This window comes from Heterodontus francisci, chromosome 32 (assembly GCF_036365525.1).
Source record: "Heterodontus francisci isolate sHetFra1 chromosome 32, sHetFra1.hap1, whole genome shotgun sequence".
In the NCBI taxonomy this organism is placed as follows: domain Eukaryota; kingdom Metazoa; phylum Chordata; class Chondrichthyes; order Heterodontiformes; family Heterodontidae; genus Heterodontus; species Heterodontus francisci.
In genome coordinates, this window is record NC_090402.1 from 8,936,568 (window position 1) to 8,951,145 (window position 14,578).

Below are 14,578 nucleotides of genomic sequence, written 5' to 3' on the forward strand. Positions count from 1 at the left end.
CACTGAGGATTATTTAGCAAATGTTGTCCAATCACGGAATCACATCTAATGTTGGACACTGTGTTTTGAGTTTTGCAAGCATGGGCTGGTTGGGTACGGTCTGTACCTTGCCCGTCGCAAACAGTAGAAGGGACATGTTGTTTGATACGATCCGCCAGTCTTTGGGAAGTATGGCCGAGCATCACACTGGCATTGAAATTCATATATCACATTACCTTTCTGTGTGATAGGCAGGATGTCTTTTTGGCTTGACGGTAAACTGGGCACTTTTCAGGGCCGAAAAAGACAGCCTTAGGCTGATTCATAAGTTTGCGCGATATACAGCGAGAAATGATCTGCCATTGTCAAATTACCCTGGAAGGGCAATGTATCCCAAAAATTTGAGCAACAAGTAAAGCTAGCTGTTTCACGCTGCTACTATGCAGAAGCAACACATGTGGTGTTCGCCACTAACAGGATGCTGCCGAATCAGCACTCTCTTCTCATGCAGTATAAGTTGTTTTCACTTACATTGGTATTCTTGCAGATTGTCCTGATGAGTGCAAGACAAAAAGCTTTAACATGTCTCTATTTTCAGCAATATAAAGTCTACTGTACTTAACTGTGGAAATACAGGCAGAGTCTGTCAGTACTTTCATAAGTTAAGAACTAACTTTACATTATTTTCATGGATAACAGATTGACGATGGGTTTAATTGAGTGAAACATGCTGTATTTACGAAGCTGAATACCATAGCTCCACGCGTTCCTCGAGATCCCTTGGGCCCCTGGGTCCCCTCGGGTCCTTGCTCTCCTGGGGGTCCCGTCTCTCCCAGATGTCCCATGTGGCCTTTGCTACCCTACAATGCAAAACATGTGAAAGGGTTAAGAAGGATTTAATCACTGGCGAGCTCTCTGTGATTCCAGCACATTGTGTAAAGGGGAGGTAGGTACTGGGAGCATAAATCACAAACAACAGCAGTCCAAGAAACACGTGCCTTGAATTTATCAAATAATTTTACTTTAGAAGGGGAAGGTACTTGCAAAAGCAGCCAGACCTTTCTGATCTGAGAAGTGGTCATTTGAAGAGTGGGTGATGGGTTGGTGGTGTGTAAGGGAACTGAGTGGGAATGCAGCTATTGTTGGATGGGATACAAGCTATTTTTCAGAGATAGATGCCTCCCCTCCATTACAGCATTGCCACTGGCACTGGCCAAGGCAAATTCCTCATCTTCACATGAATTGAAAAAAAAAATTTTCCCCCACAGCTGACACAATCCATCTCTGATTATCCAGATTTTGTTTTAATGATGTGTGAATAAATAATTTGTACAGAAAATCCATCCACCATAATATCATTTGTGGGGGAAGGGAAGAATGCTGTTCGCATCCAGCGACTGTATAGTTTTACAGTTTGTCGATGGATCGTTTCCAAGGTCACAGAGGAAATTACATATCCTTGTAAGTTTCACATTATTTTGATATGCAGTCTGAATGTGGAACCTTCAACAGCTCATGATGATGCTCATGAGGTTATATCTTTGCAACACTTTGCCACTTTTGTATTAACAGGTTGTGAATGGGTTTGACACTCTGAACTGGATTTAACTCTTGGATGTTAGAACAATACATTACCAATCTAGAAGGCAGAACAAGCGAGTGTACCAAATTCTGAGAGAGGGGTAGTTGAATAAGATGAAAGACAAGTCGACAGAGAGGTAAATAACCACAGTCTGATTTTGGAAATAGATAGATCTGGAGCTAGAAGCTGGCAAAAAGATGTATTTTTTGATTCGATTAAAAAAAAAATGCAGGCTTGACTAACCTTTCTGCCAGGCTTTCCCCTCTCGCCAGACTTTCCTGGTTTTCCTTCAGGTCCCTGCATGGGAATAACAACGTTGATGAAGGACATTTTGCACAGCCTGTATAGCAATTACTCACAGTCTGGGGGTATGCTGGTCTGGGTCGCTGGCTTCTCTGTAACTCTGCTTGCTGATTGGGCTACAGGAGGAATGATTCACAAGGGGGCCCTATCCCCTCCCCCTCTCCCTACACAACCACTCCTTGGGGTTCAGGTACCTCAATTTGTGTATGATATCCTGTCCAATACACTAGGTGAGAGCAGGTGAAAGTCAAATCAGCTGAAATGAGTGGGTTTGAGAGCGAGATGGATCCGAAGAACCTGAATCCGGTTTTAATCACTCCACCATTGCTGGCCATGCCTCAGATGTCTGGGCCCTAAGCTCTGGAATTCCCTCCCTAAACCTCTCCGCCTCTCTACCTCTCCTTCCTCCTTGAAGACACTCTTTAAAACCTATCTCTTCGACCAAGCTTTTGGCCATCCCCTTATGTGGGTCAGTATCTAATTTTTAGTCACAACACACCTGTGAAGATGCTTTGTTGCATTAAAGATGCTATATAAATATAGGTTGTGGTTGTTGAACTCAAGCTGCTGTCTGCAATTTGGCTGCTGAATCTCCTGATGCTCCCGTCTCCAGTTGAATTCCTACCAAAGTTCTTCAAAGTTCTAGTTGTGTTTAAGGATGGACACTTTTGCAATAAAACAAGACCTGTCTCATCATTGGTGTCTTTGTACTGAAAGCTGCTACATAACTGAAGTTACAGTTGCAAACTTCTATATTTCCAGACTCTGGAACTCTTGCTGTCCATTTAATACACTAATTTGGGTTTTGGTGAAGTTCAAATTGAATTGAGTTGAATGTTCGGAAGAAGGGTCACTGACCCGAAACGTTAACTCTGCTTCTCTTTCCACAGATGCTGCCAGACCTGCTGAGTGGTTCCAGCATTTCTTGTTTTTATTTGAATGCCCACAGGTTTAGTGCACTCTTCTCTAAGGAAATGGGTTGTAATCAAGCTCATGCTGATGATCCACAGGCCCCATCAATCCAGTATTTTCTCGGGGTGGGGGGGCGGGGGTGATGGGTGATGGTGTCTAGGACACAGTCTAAAAATTAGAGCCAGATCTTTCAGGAGCATAATTAGGAAATGCCTCTTCACACAAATGGTGGTAGAAGTTTGGAACTCTCTTCAAATGGCAATTGAGGCTGGATCAATTGTTAATTTCAAATCTGGGATTGATAGATTTTTGTTAACCAAAGGGTATTAAGGAATATGAGACAAAGGTGCGTAATATGGAGTTAGGTCACAGATCAGCCACGATCACATTGAACGGAGGAACAGGCTCGAGGGGCTGAATGGCCTCCTCCTGCTATTATATTCCTAATATTGTCTAAATATTGGGGAAAGGTGCAACTTGTACACCGGATGTTCCATTAATATAATTTACAAATGCAAAATATATCTGACTATATTTGATTAATATGTAATCTTCTATACCATAATGATTAGAAGCTAAGGTTTTTTTTTTAAGTACAGGAGTTACGGCTTCTAAACGTGATCATATTATGCTTTAAAAGTTGTTGGAAAAGTTGTTCCATTTGTCTCCAAAATTCAATGTGATGATAGGGTTTGCAATGCAGAGAGACCATCCTATTATTTGCATGAGACATCATATGATACACCTTGTGATGCACAGTTCCGCTATGATCTTCTGTCCGATAAATCCCCCTCCCCCATGTGTAAATGTATAAAACACCTTTTCAATCACCCTCCTGTACTTCACAAACTCAAATGAATATGGATTTTTCCATTTCTTCAGCAATGAATGGGGCACTATCTTTTCTAGAAATTAATGAGGAGTTTAGTAAACCATTCACACCTAATCTGTACTAATGCTTTGTCTTTCAACACACCATTAACATATTGTTTGCCTTTGCTCCGTGACCTTTTGGTCAGCTATGTGGCCTGGTCCAATCTGCACCTTCTCCTTTGTTATCTCTTGCCCCACCCCCACCTCACTTGTTTATAATCTGTGACTTTTCTAATATTTGTCAGTTCCGAAGAAGGGTCACTGACCCGAAACGTTAACTCTGCTTCTCTTTCCACAGATGCTGCCAGACCTGCTGAGTGATTCCAGCATTTCTTGTTTTTGTTTCAGATTTCCAGCATCCGCAGTATTTTGCTTTTATATTAGTAAACCATTTGTTGGTCTTAATGTAAAGCTTTTCACTTTCCTGATTTTTTTTCTCTAATATGTTTTGATTTCCTTTCTGAGTGGTTATCTTATATTTATACCTCTGATTTCTGGACTCACCCACAAGTGGAATCTGTTTCTCCACATCTACCCTTTCGAGCTCTTCCATGATTTTAAGGACCTCTATTAGGTCTTCTTTGAGTCTTTTTTTCTCCCCCAGAGAAAAGAGCCCCAGCATGCTCAATCTTTCCTCCGGTAACATTCTTGTAAATCTGTTCTTCACTTTCTCAATATAATTTTTATAGCATGGGGAAATAGTGGGTGTTAAGTGACCTGTTCATTTTGTAGCTTATTTCAGTGTAAGCAATGGAGAATCCATTTTGGTGCCAAATTCTCAGTCATTGCAGGAGCAACCAAATAAAGAATAAATTTTAAATCTGTGCATAAGTATAGTTGAAGGATGGAAACAGGAAAAGCTTTTTTTATTAGTCTTTCATGGGACGTGGGCATGGCTGGCATTTGTTGTCTTTCCCAACTGAGTGTCTTGCTAGGCCATTTCAGAGGGCAGTTAACAGTCAACCACATTGCTGTGGGTTTGGAATCACATGTAGGCCAGACCGGGTAAGGACAGCAGATTTCCTTCCCTAAAGGACATTAGCGAACCAGATGGGTTTTTAACAACAACCAATGATAGCTTCATGGTCACCATTACTGCAACTAGCTGTCAATACCCGATTATTATTCATTAAATTTGAACTCCACCAGCTACCATGGTGGGATTTGAACCCATGTCCCCAGGGCATTAGCATGGGCCTCTAGATTACCAGTGCAGTGACATTACCACTACACCATCATTGGCACCTTGCTGCAAACATTGGGGTGAGGCAGTGCTGTGCGTGTGTCCTGTCTTGATTGAGCTAACCCTGCAGAGACTGTGGAGAACCGAGGAAGAGGGGAATTACAGCTGCTGGCAATTGTAGGGAAAAAGCAGAAATGAGCAGGAAATTATCTCAGGAGGAATTTTACAGCACAGAAGGAGGTCTTCCAGCCCATCAAGTCTGTGCTGGCTGAAAAAGAGTTATCCAGCCCAATCTCACTTTGCAGCTCTTGGTCCGTAGCCCTGTGGGTTAGGGCACCTGAAGGGCATATCCAGGAGTTTTTTTTTAAATCTGATAAGGGTTTTTGCCTCTATCACCCTTTCAGACCTCCAACACCCTCAGGGTGAAAAAAATTCCTCCTCAACTCCTCTCTAATCCTTCTACTGAGATCGAACTGGAAAATCACAGGGTCAGACTATGAGCAGAATGAACAGTTGGAGTATTGGGATAAAATCAGGATATACTATGAGCAGATATAGATAATGTTGAGGATGGCACCTGGAGATAAAGGAAAGACAAAGTCTGAGGTAGGATCAGAATCAAAGAAAGACTTACACTCATTTAGCACTTTTCACAATCACCAGAATTCCCAAAACGCTTTACAGCCAATGAAGCACCTTTTTGAAGTGTAGTCATTGTTGTAATGTAGGAAGCGCAGCAGTCAATTTGCGCACAGCAAGCTCCCACAAACAACAATGAGATAATGACTAGATAATCAGAATTTGGGATGTTTATTGTAAGATAAATATTTTGGCCAGGACACCAGGGGGAACTCACCTGCTCGTCTTCAAAATGGCACCATGAGTTCAATACCCACCTGCAAGGTCAGGTGGGGGCCTTACCTGAACATCACATCTGAAAGACAACGCCTTTGACAGTGCAGCACTCCACTGGAATGTCAGCCTTGATCTTTGTGCTCAAGCATGATTTAAACCCACAACTTGCTGGCACAGAGGTGAGTGTTACCAACAGAGCTACCAATGGACTGACAATGAGTCAGCATGATTTTTCCTTAATTGACTTTTTCATTCCATATTTTCTAACAATACATATCCAAAAGCACATTTCTTGGTTGTGACCAACGCTGCAAGGCTGAAGGGAAATTTTCTATAAAATATATTCAGCAAAATGGATATCTTGCCCTGGAGTAATATTGATTTCAGCACTGTGGGAACAGCTAGTGGCTAATTATCTAAGAGGCTTTACCTGTACAAAATTCATTTAACTGCTCCAGTCAGGGCCCTATTAATAAACAATTTTGACATCATCCATTTCACTCTGCAAATGATCAAAATACAGGAAACTGCAATTTGCAGTATTTCCCTTTGATTTCTCTGTCTGAAAGTTTGGGATGTGGAGAGGTGGGAACAGTTGGTCCATGATTTCACAGACAGACTTTCTTCAATCTGGGTATTTGAAATAATTTTCAGACCAGGGATCTGGGAAAAGAGCAAATGTGTTGGTGCAGAATCTCCAAACAGGTCCTAACAGGCATCTATAAGATGCACTGTAGTAACGCGCCAAGGTTCCTGTAACAGCACCTTCCAAATCTGCAGCCTCTACCACCTAGAAGAACAAAGGACAGCGGGTTCATAGGAACACCACCACCTGCAAGCTCCCCCTCCACAGAATCATGGAATAGTTACAGCACAGAAGGAGGCCTTTCGGTCCATCAAGTCTGTGCTGGCTCTCTGCAAGAGCAATTTAGCTCGTCCCTCTCCTCCGATTTTTCTCCGTAGCGTGCAATCTTTTTCCGTCAGATAATTATCCAGTTCCCTTTGGAAAGTCACGATTGAATTGGCCTCCACCACACTCTCAGGCAGTGTATTCCAGATCCTAAGCACTCGCTGTGTAAAAAAGTTTTTCCTCATGTCGCTTTTGGTTCTCTTGCCAATCGCATTAAATCTGCATGTTCTCCACCCTTCCGCCAGTGGGAACAGTTTCTTGCTATCTACTCTCTCTGGACCCCTCATCATTTTACACACCTCTTTCACTCACTATCGTGGCTTGGAAATATAATGCTGTTCCTTCACCGTTACTGGGTGAAAATCCCTGGAACTCCCTCCCTAACAGCACTGTGGGTGTACCTACATCACATGGACTAAAGTGGTTCAAGAAGGCAGCTCACCACAACTTTCTCAAGGGCAATTAGGGATGGGCAATAAATGCTGGCCTAGTCAGTGACGCCCACATCCCATGAACGAATAAGAACAAAAACAGCTATATATAAACTATAGTTGGGTTTACACTGCAATCTTCCTTTGTGCCCAATTAATCTGTATGGTTCCATAAACAAAGAAAGCATGAAAAAGGTGTTTCAACCTAAATAAAGTTATTATTTCAAACAATAAAAAGCTTTAAACATCTCTTAACATATCAAGCAGAATTTCCCAGTCACTGGGTACTGCACTGAGGCCCAGTTTAAACAGCCATGTTCATAAACCGCTTCTTACAGGTCTATATTTAAGGTTGTGTTCATTTCAATAGAATTGCAGGACTAGTGTGATCAGTTAATCTCCAAACCACTGCTGTATTACGAGCCAGATTTGAAAAGCTTTCAGTATAATTTAGGGATATGTGAATGCTTATGGGATGCTACTTGTAAAAATGCTTTCTTGTTTTAAAAATATCCCCCCACCCCCCCAGTTTTGTGATCATACATAAGGCTTTAATAAATTTTAAATGAACTAAATAAGCAGTTTAGGAAAAGATGACATCACTCCTATTTTACTGGTTATTTGAGAAACTATCAGCAAACTGAGATAATTTGCTGAAATGCTATTATCTGGTAAATCGCCAAATGGGCTCATAAATAAGCTGATAATAACCCTGCTGTGGTTTTATAAACTTATATCAAGCAACATTTCTTCATTTATCATAATATGCCTGTGCTTTGTTTTACTTTCATGGGAGTCTTGCAGCTGTGTTATCGCCCCATAACAAGGATCGTTTGGGCTACCTTGTCTCTGTAATCGGCATCAATACAGCTTGACAGAAGACACATGCCGCAAGAGGAGGGGATACATTTTCCCCTAAGACGGCAAGATTCTCCATCTGGTGGCCAGCTGAACTTCAATAAATTCGCCACTGGGAGCAGCTTATTCCAATGTCAATTCAGGCTGGAATTTGGCTTTGAGCCCTTTGAGAAGTCCAAGGCTTTAGCTGCTAGACATCAGGTTACCAGAGATATTCTTTCTATTTACAATGTTCCCTACAAGATTAGTCAGGTCAATATATTTCTTTTGAAGGCTACGAGTGTTTGACAATCAATCAGGTCTCAGACTTCTTAAATCCTTCCAGTTTCTTTTCCTGATGGGCAGTAACGGGACCTCTTCAATCTCCTCCAATCCGACATCCCAATTCACACACTCCGCGATTCTGTGCAACTTCCCTTCCCTTTTTTGCAGGGTCTTGGGATGTTCTGTCAGCTTCAAGATTCTATTCAAGTGTAAGCTGGGTGTCTTTGAAATAATATGCAACTGTGATGTGCTGCATTAAGTGAACCTGTGGTAAAACAATCTATCTTGTTTATTCCAGGAGAATTAATTTTAAAAAATTAAAATATTGAAAATATCAAAAATTAAAATAAATCTTCGGCAGCACCTTCCAAACCCATGACTTTTGCCACCTCGAAGAATAAGGGCAGTAAACTCATGGGAACACCACCTCCTACTTCCCCTTTACATCACACGCCATCCTGACTTGGAACTATAATCGCCGTTCCTTCACTGTCAAGATCCAGGAATTCCCTCCCTAACAGCACTGTGGGCGTACCTATACCACATGGACTGCAGCGGTTCAAGAAGGCAGCTCACCGCCACCTTCTCAAGGGCAATTAGGGGTGGGCTAGGGATTAGGGATAAATGCTGGCCTAGCCAGCGATGCTCAAACCCATGAACAAATGAAAAAAATGTACTTCAGCTTGTCAGACTTACATAAGAAATAGGAGGAGCAGACCACACAGCCCCTCAAAGCTGCTCCGCCATTCGATAAGTCCATGGCTCACCTACCACAACTCCATTTTCCTGCCCCATCTCCCTACCCCTTGATTACTTTGCTTATTTTAGGTTGGTAGCAATTTGCAATGTTGGCTGAAGCAATCGATGTTGCCTATGTTGCTTGAATGGTCTTTCAATTAACTTTGAAGGTCCTGGAGCTTGTATGGGTCAAAGAGCCACAGTATTTTTTCTGTGTCTAAGGAGCCTGGTCACTGTATGGTCACCTGGGCTTTCAGGACACTTGAGGTAGGCTTTCCCCCCAGGTGTGGACTTTGGGGAGCCCACTGGCTGCCTGAGAGTCACGAGTGGGGGTGTGGAGGGGGGAGAAGACCTGCTTCATTTTGGGGGACAGGTACCATGACTGTTGAGATGCTGCTGTAAAACAAGTGTCCCGAGACATCCACTGGCTCCCGACTGCTGCAGTATCGGGTGGCCTGACCTGCCTCCTGGATGGAGGAAGGAGGGTCTGTCGGGGATGCAGGGTGCTGGGGGGCGGGGGGGGGGAAGAGCGGGAAGGGTAGGGTGGGCCCTGTGGGACAGCGGCTCAGGCTGCTTTTGTGCTCCTCTTCACCCTTTTTTTGCTGGATCGGTTGGCTCAAAACCTTGTCTTACTGTTTGTCACCAAAGCTGTTTTTTTTTGGAATTTCAGGTGAATGAAATGTTTTAGATCCATGAGTGCTGGTCAGGTTAAAACTTTCTGGCCACTATTTTGAGAACATTGATATCTATCAGCAAGAACTTGCCACGGGATCCTGCCCTTTGGTCCTTATTAATAAAAGAGGAACTAAGCTGGCCAATGACCCACAATTTCTAGCAGGGTCAGCGCTGCTAGCAACACCTACAACGCCATTGTGGACATTGTCCACTGAGCCACTGGAGGAGCTCATTCCAAGTGACTAAATGAAGCCGATGTAGTGAGCAGATATGGTCAAAGTTACAAACATTTACACTTCTTGCAGGTCCAGGATGAGTCAGACGTTACTTGGATAACCTTCGCTAGTTATAGTGTCAGTTGTGGCTCTAAGGCAGAAAATTGTTGGTTCAAATCCCACTGCAGCTCTTGAATATAAAAGTCGTACATGGTAGTGAGGGAGTTGGAGGTGTTGCCTCCCAGATCTGCTCTTAAACTAAGGCTGCATCAGCCTTGCAGGTTGATGTAAAAGACTGTATGGCATTATTCAGAAAAGAAGGGGAGCTCTCCCCAAGCTCATATTTATCCCTCAATCAACAGTGCAAAAACAGATTACCTGGTCATTATCACAATGCTGCTTGTGGGATCTTGCTGTGCACAAATTAGCTGCCATATTTCCTACATTACAACAGTGACTACACTTCAAAAGTACTTCATAGGCTGTAAAGCACTTTGAGATGTCTGGTGGTTGTGAAAGGCGCTATATAAAATGAAAGTCTTTCTTTACCTTGGACACTATATACCACAAGATCATAAAGACATCCTTTTTGAATGCATTTGCAATAATTCGCACAATCACCAGAGCAATTACTTCCCTCCTCAATATTTCCACCTTGTGCTAAGAGTTCACTGAAGGACAAGACTAACTTATTCAACCATTCAGAGAAATTTGAAAATCCTGGTTGATAGGTCATTGGACTAGAGTATGTGAGAAATAGAAATGACATACAATTCAAATGGGATGGGGTTACAGCACTGAAATCAATCGGACATCCATTACTTTTATAGTACAGACTGTATAATTAGCGGGATGGGCTTTTTTTCCTGTTTACACTCCATTTTTGTTTTTAAACTTTGCTGGACACTGGTAGCTTGTGCACACCTTATCTTTGAAATATGACGACAGTTTCAATGAAGCTCTATTGTCTAATTTATTAAAAAAAAGATTTGCATTCCTACAACTTCAGGACATCCCAAAGTGCTTCACAGCCAATTGCTTTTGAAGTGGAGTCACTGTTGTAATATAGAAAACTCAGCAGCCAATTGGCACACAGCAAGATCCCACAAGCAGCGATGTGATAATGACCAGATAACTTGTGTTTTGTGATGTTGATTGGTGATCGATATTGGCCAGGGCACCAGGGATAATCCCCCTGCTCTTCTTCAAAAAAGATGACCCTTTATGCCCAACCGATAGAGCCTTAATTAAACCTCTCATCTGAAAGACACCCCTGCCTCAGTACAACACTGCACCGTCAGACTAGATTTTTTGCAGTCAAGTCCCTGGAGTGGGATTTGAATGCATAATCTTCTGACTCAGAGATAAGAGCGCTACTCATTGAGCTACAGCTGACACATGATGGAAAGCACAGTAGTCAATGTAAGATTACAGAATGAAAATCTAAACTTGATACTAGGAACTAGCTGTTCGCAGATATTGCAAATATTTATTACAAACTACTAACAGCACAGAAACAAGCCATTTGGCCCAACTGGTCTATGCCGGTGTTTATGCTCCACACAAGCCTCTTCCCATCCCTCTTCATCTAACCCCATCAACACATCCTTCTACTCCTTTCTCCCTCTTATGCTTACCCAGCTGCCCCTTAAAAGCATCTATGCTTTTTGTCTCAATTACTCCCTGTGGTGGGGCTAAAGTGTGGCGAGTCGAAGAGACTTAGCAGTTGGCAGGAAAAAAGACAAAAGTGCAAGGGGAGAACCAACTGTGTAACAGCCCCGACAAACAAATTTTATCTGCAGCACCTGTGGAAGAGTCTGTCACTCTAGAATTGGCCTTTATAGCCACTCCAGGCGCTGCTCCACACACCACTGACCACCTCCAGGCGCTTACCCATTGTCTCTCGAGATAAGGAGGCCAAAGAAGACTCCCTGTGGTATTGAGTTCCATTCTCTGGGGAAAGAGGTTTCTGCTGAATTTCCTATCAGATTTATTAGTGACTATCTCATATTTATGGCCCCTGGTTCTGGTCTCACTTACAAGTGAAAAGATCTTGTCTATGTTTACCCCATCAAACTGTTTCATAATCTTAAAGATTATCAGGTCATCCCTCAGCCTTCTTTTTATTAAAGGAAAGAGCCTCATACCTGTTCAATCTTTCCTGATAGGTATAACCTTTCTGTTCTGGGATCATTCTAGTAAATCTATTTTGCATCTTCTCCAGTGCCTCTACATCCATTTTTAATAATATGGAGACCAAAACTGTTCATGGTACTCCAAATATGGTCTAACAAATGTTCTATATAAGTTTAACATAACTTCTCCGCTTTTCATTTTTCTCCCTCCAGAAAATAATTTGATTTAAGCTCTCCTCTTGTGCTAAAGCTCAATTCATTTCATTTTTAGATTGGTGAATTTATGTTGCGCTCACTTTCGCCTTTTCTATCACATATCTTTTTCCATTCTGATATTCAAATTCCTATCATGGTGCAGGATTGGCTCTCTATTACAGTAGAAGTAAATCTTCATGTATCCTTATATGTAGTCTAATTGGTTAAAATGCCTGCAAATATAGCATAACCTGCAAGTCAAACTCCAGTGCAAAAAAGGCCACAGGGAGATTTGAATGAGGTGTTCAAAATCATGAGGCATCGTTATGGAGGATGCAGCAGACCACCACGAATTTTGAGACACGCTCCAGCAAGTACTGGAGGGCTCCCCCCACCTCCCCCCCCCCAGCATGGTGCAGACAGCGGAACTGTTGCTTCAGGACACCGATGGTTTGCTCCACGATGTTCCTGGTGGCAGCATGGCTCTCATTGGAGATACGCTGCCCACATATGGTCGGGTGGTGGAGGGTAGGCTTGAGCCTGGTGGGGAGCGGGTAGCCCTAGTCACCCAGCAGCCAACCCCTGGTTCTTCATGGTAGCTCAAAGATAATGGGTATGGCTGATTGGTGCAAGATAAAAGCATCATGGCTGATGCCAGGATAGCAGCCATTTACCTATATGATATTCTATGCATGGTTTCACACCAACCGCATGCTCAGAGTGTGGTACCCATTGCAGCTGTGGTACATCTCCCTGTTACTATGTGGGGGCTGCAGAAACATATGCATGGCTCCCAGCACCATTGGGAATCCTTCTAGCCAGGCATGTGCCCACTCCTCCAGCTTCTCTCCGGTGAGAGTGAACACTATGAAGTCCCATCTCCTGGCGTGCAGAGCCTCTGTCACCTCCCTGATGCAACAATTCACAGCAAACTGTAACATGTTGGCAATTCTACCTGCTCCCACCTAGAAGCATCCACTGTTGTAGAAATTGAGGACCTTGGTGATTTTCATGGCCACTGGCAGTGCAGTCCTTGCCCGGCTGTGTGGCTTTAGGTCCAGTTGGAGGAGATGGTACAGTTCAGTGACCACCTCCTTAGTGAAATGTAGCCACCTCAGACACTGCTCCAGGCTGAGGTGCAGAGAGATGTGCTCTCTGAAGGCCCTTGGTAGGTAAACCTTCCATTGATAGCCCTCCTCCTCCTCTCACTGCGCACAGCTTCCTCTCTCTGCTGCCTGTGCTCCATCTCTCTTTCATGCTGCAGCTCAAGAGAGGCTGCATTTTTAGTCCCTTTTACAGAAAGCAAGCTTTCTGCTGACAGGAGCCAACTCCTCTGACCTCCTCATCAGAGTCCAGTGCCACTCCCTGCTGTACACAGTACTTCTACCCACAAAAGAAAGTCAAAAGCACCTCACCTGGAAGTCCCATGATGATCCCTTTAAATTGCACTCGTGTGGCAGTCCCTCTTGTAGCTAACTACATGTTCAGGTGGGAGTGCTTAAGAGAGGGCATTAGCCGCGGCTACAAAGTCCAAAATGGCAAGTTGTGTGCCAAGTCAGTGTTAGATACAGTATCATGATCTTCCCCCTCTGTATGCCTCTGACGGACATACGACACATCCCTGCTAGAGCCCTTACAATCTTGGCACACCGCGTGGGCCGTGCTGGAAGTGGCCAAAAGTGGTACGTCCACCACTTTACGAGCTCCAGGCTTCCATGGCACCAGCCTTAATACTTAAGTATGACCAGAAAGTGTGACAGTATGCTGAAAAAACTCTACTTATCACTCACAAAAAATAGGAGACAAAACACAAAACTAGTTTGGAAGCACTGGCACATGATGGCATCAGTAGCATGCCTCGTCTAGATTGCTATCAGCATCTTCAAGCTGACAGTAGTATACGCCACCTATGAATGTAACAACAAGCATGCATCTATGCCTCTGGAATGCTGCAATAATGTCCTGTCGAGTCTCCGGACGTTAAAACCAAGCGGGTGCTTATGCTGCAGGATGGGGCTCTGATTATTAAGGAGACCTGGAAGAGTCACTAGGAGATTTCCTGCTCTTCACCATCTACAGGGAAGAGAGACTGCCAAAACCTGGACTGATTTATGCAAACTCAGGCCAACATGAACTCGCATTAAGGACAAACTCATTCCAGATTTCACTGGCCTGGATCCCACCTTTCTGAAACTTAATGGAAACAGTTAATCTAACAGTCCCTCATGGCTGAACAATCTCACAGTGGAAATGAAATGAAACAGGGGAATTCAAATGAGGTCTTTGCAGTTGTAGCCCATTTAACCCATTCCCATCTTGATTGGCCAAATCTGAATGGAAACCGCAAGCACTTGTGCCATTGAATTTGTTCAAAACCAAATTCACGGCAAGGGTCCCAAACAGCAGTCCTGTCTGAGGCTGGCGGCTGTCAGCTTTATTCAGATTGGTCGGCTTTCAGATAATGTAATCA

The 14,578-nt window shown here is 43.4% G+C and overlaps 1 protein-coding gene across 1 annotated transcript in view; it reads right to left on the reverse strand.

Annotated features, from left to right (window-relative positions):
- Window positions 1-14,578, reverse strand: part of col27a1b (collagen, type XXVII, alpha 1b) — a 592,171-nt gene that overhangs the window by 84,009 nt on the left and 493,584 nt on the right. The window contains exons 38-39 of the mRNA XM_068012172.1: window positions 1,805-1,858; window positions 732-839 (exon numbers count right to left, since the gene is read on the reverse strand). Of these exons, the coding sequence (XP_067868273.1) occupies window positions 732-839; window positions 1,805-1,858 (162 nt within the window). The remainder of the gene's footprint in view (window positions 1-731; window positions 840-1,804; window positions 1,859-14,578) is intronic.